At 26.5% G+C, this 1,923-nt stretch overlaps 1 protein-coding gene across 1 annotated transcript; it reads right to left on the reverse strand.

Annotated features, from left to right (window-relative positions):
- Positions 1–1,365: 1,365 nt before the first annotated feature.
- On the reverse strand, positions 1,366–1,917 carry LOC108663979. The gene has a single exon (XM_018129910.1). The coding sequence runs from the start codon at positions 1,875–1,877 to the stop codon at positions 1,503–1,505; it is 375 nt and encodes a 124-aa protein (XP_017985399.1). The 5' UTR covers positions 1,878–1,917; the 3' UTR covers positions 1,366–1,502.
- Positions 1,918–1,923: the final 6 nt, after the last annotated feature.

Below are 1,923 nucleotides of genomic sequence, written 5' to 3' on the forward strand. Positions count from 1 at the left end.
ACTTATAAACTTCGTCCATAATTATAAACTATACAAATTATATATAAATTAAATATATGTATATATATAATATATTACTTTATAATGTATATGAAATTAATAACACAACTTATACACATAATATTTTAATTTTTATATCAAAGTTTATATAAATAATAACTAATTATAAACAGCATGTTATAAAAATTAAGACGATAACTAATAAAATTATTAAGTGTAATAATATAAATAAAGTCTATTATAAGTTACAGTAATACTTACGTATAAATTAAATATATGTATATGTATAATATATTACTATATTATGTATATATGAAACTAATGACACAACGTAAATGTTATAATGTTTTATATTAAAGTTTGTATAAATAATAACTAATTATAAAAATTAAAATGATAATTAATAAGGTTATTAAGTGTAATCATATAAATAAAGTTTATTATAAGTTATAGTAATGCTTATATATAAATTAAAAATATATAAATTTATATATTATATATATATTCATAACATTTTATATAAAACATTACTAAGATGTAATAATTGTAACATATTAATATGTAGGATATTTATTATCATATATTATAATATTAATATATAAATTATATTATTTAAAATATATAACTTGTAATTTTATATTAATACATATTTATAAATAAATAAATAAATAAAATTAAAATTATATTTTTATGATTATGATTTGTATGCATACGTATAATAAATTATATATTTTAAGTATATTGTTAATTAAAGTTACTATCAATTCTTTTTATTATATATAAAAAATTAGTTTGATTTTTTGAGTGGATTGATCTAAAAATTTTAAAACCGAGAACCAATAAAAAATCACTTAAACCAAATATTTTATGACCAATTGATCTAATATACTAATTAAATCGAACTGTTTTATTCAAATCATATTTAATTTAATAGATAATTGATCTGGTTTGATTTTACTCATTCATAAGAAGATTAGCATTTGCCAACCCATTTCTCTAGTTGTTCCGGAATTGATCTGTTTTATTCTGATTGTGTTAGAAATTAGGCTCCTAAATGGATTTTTTCCCCGAGTACCAAACGACAATATTTCAATCTAATAGTGATGAACAAGGAAGAATCAACCAGTTATGGAAAGGAACAGTTTTCAAGTCCATATTTGTTGCAATTCTGCGAATTAAGCTTTGAATGCTTCCAGCTTTCTGCAAAAGAGATTAAAACAAGAGGAAAAATCATTTTTAGTGGTAGCCAAGGAGATCATTTATGGTTAGCAGCTTGGGCAAATGGAATTCGCAGATGTCAATAAACTATTAGGCATAACTGGGGCCCTTTTCAGTAGCAACCATCGGCCACAGGGAAGAAAGCTCTTTATGAAGAAGCATTTGCAAATTGCAATTGCATTAATATTTCGACAACATAGATCTCTGTAGACAGCATGGGATATTTGTTTATCCTATACTACCCCTTTCTAATGCCAAATAACCTCCAAACTAAAGGGGCAGGCTCATATGTACTTCCTAGAGTTGGGATTATAACCCTTCATAGTGCCAAGCTCTGAGACAAACTTGGAGGTTTTATCAAGCACACCAGACAACCAAGTAGCACCCTTTGCGATATAATCAGTGTTCATGATCCTGGTCGCCACATCTCTTGCTGCCTCCTCAGCTGCAGAAACTGCCTGATCAGCTGCATAAACTGCTGATCTTGTTTTGTTCATCAGCTCTCTACTTTTCTCTGATAATTTGTACTTCTTTTCAATTTCATCTCTTGTATGGTTCAACTTTTCAATGCCTTCTGAAGCCATCACCTGGACCACAGCTTGCATTACAGGAATATTTCCTTGGATCCTGTTGTTCTGCACAAAATACATGTTCATCATGGCTTTCTAAAGTTAGGAATGTACTTGCAAATAAATGCATGCGGGC

Source organism: Theobroma cacao, unplaced genomic scaffold (assembly GCF_000208745.1).
Source record: "Theobroma cacao cultivar B97-61/B2 unplaced genomic scaffold, Criollo_cocoa_genome_V2, whole genome shotgun sequence".
Taxonomy (NCBI): Eukaryota; Viridiplantae; Streptophyta; class Magnoliopsida; order Malvales; family Malvaceae; genus Theobroma; species Theobroma cacao.

Excerpts from the sequence above, each read along its gene's own strand:
- LOC108663979 (XM_018129910.1), bottom strand. The coding sequence starts at position 1,877 with ATGATGAACATGTATTTTGTGCAGAACAACAGGATCCAAGGAAATATT.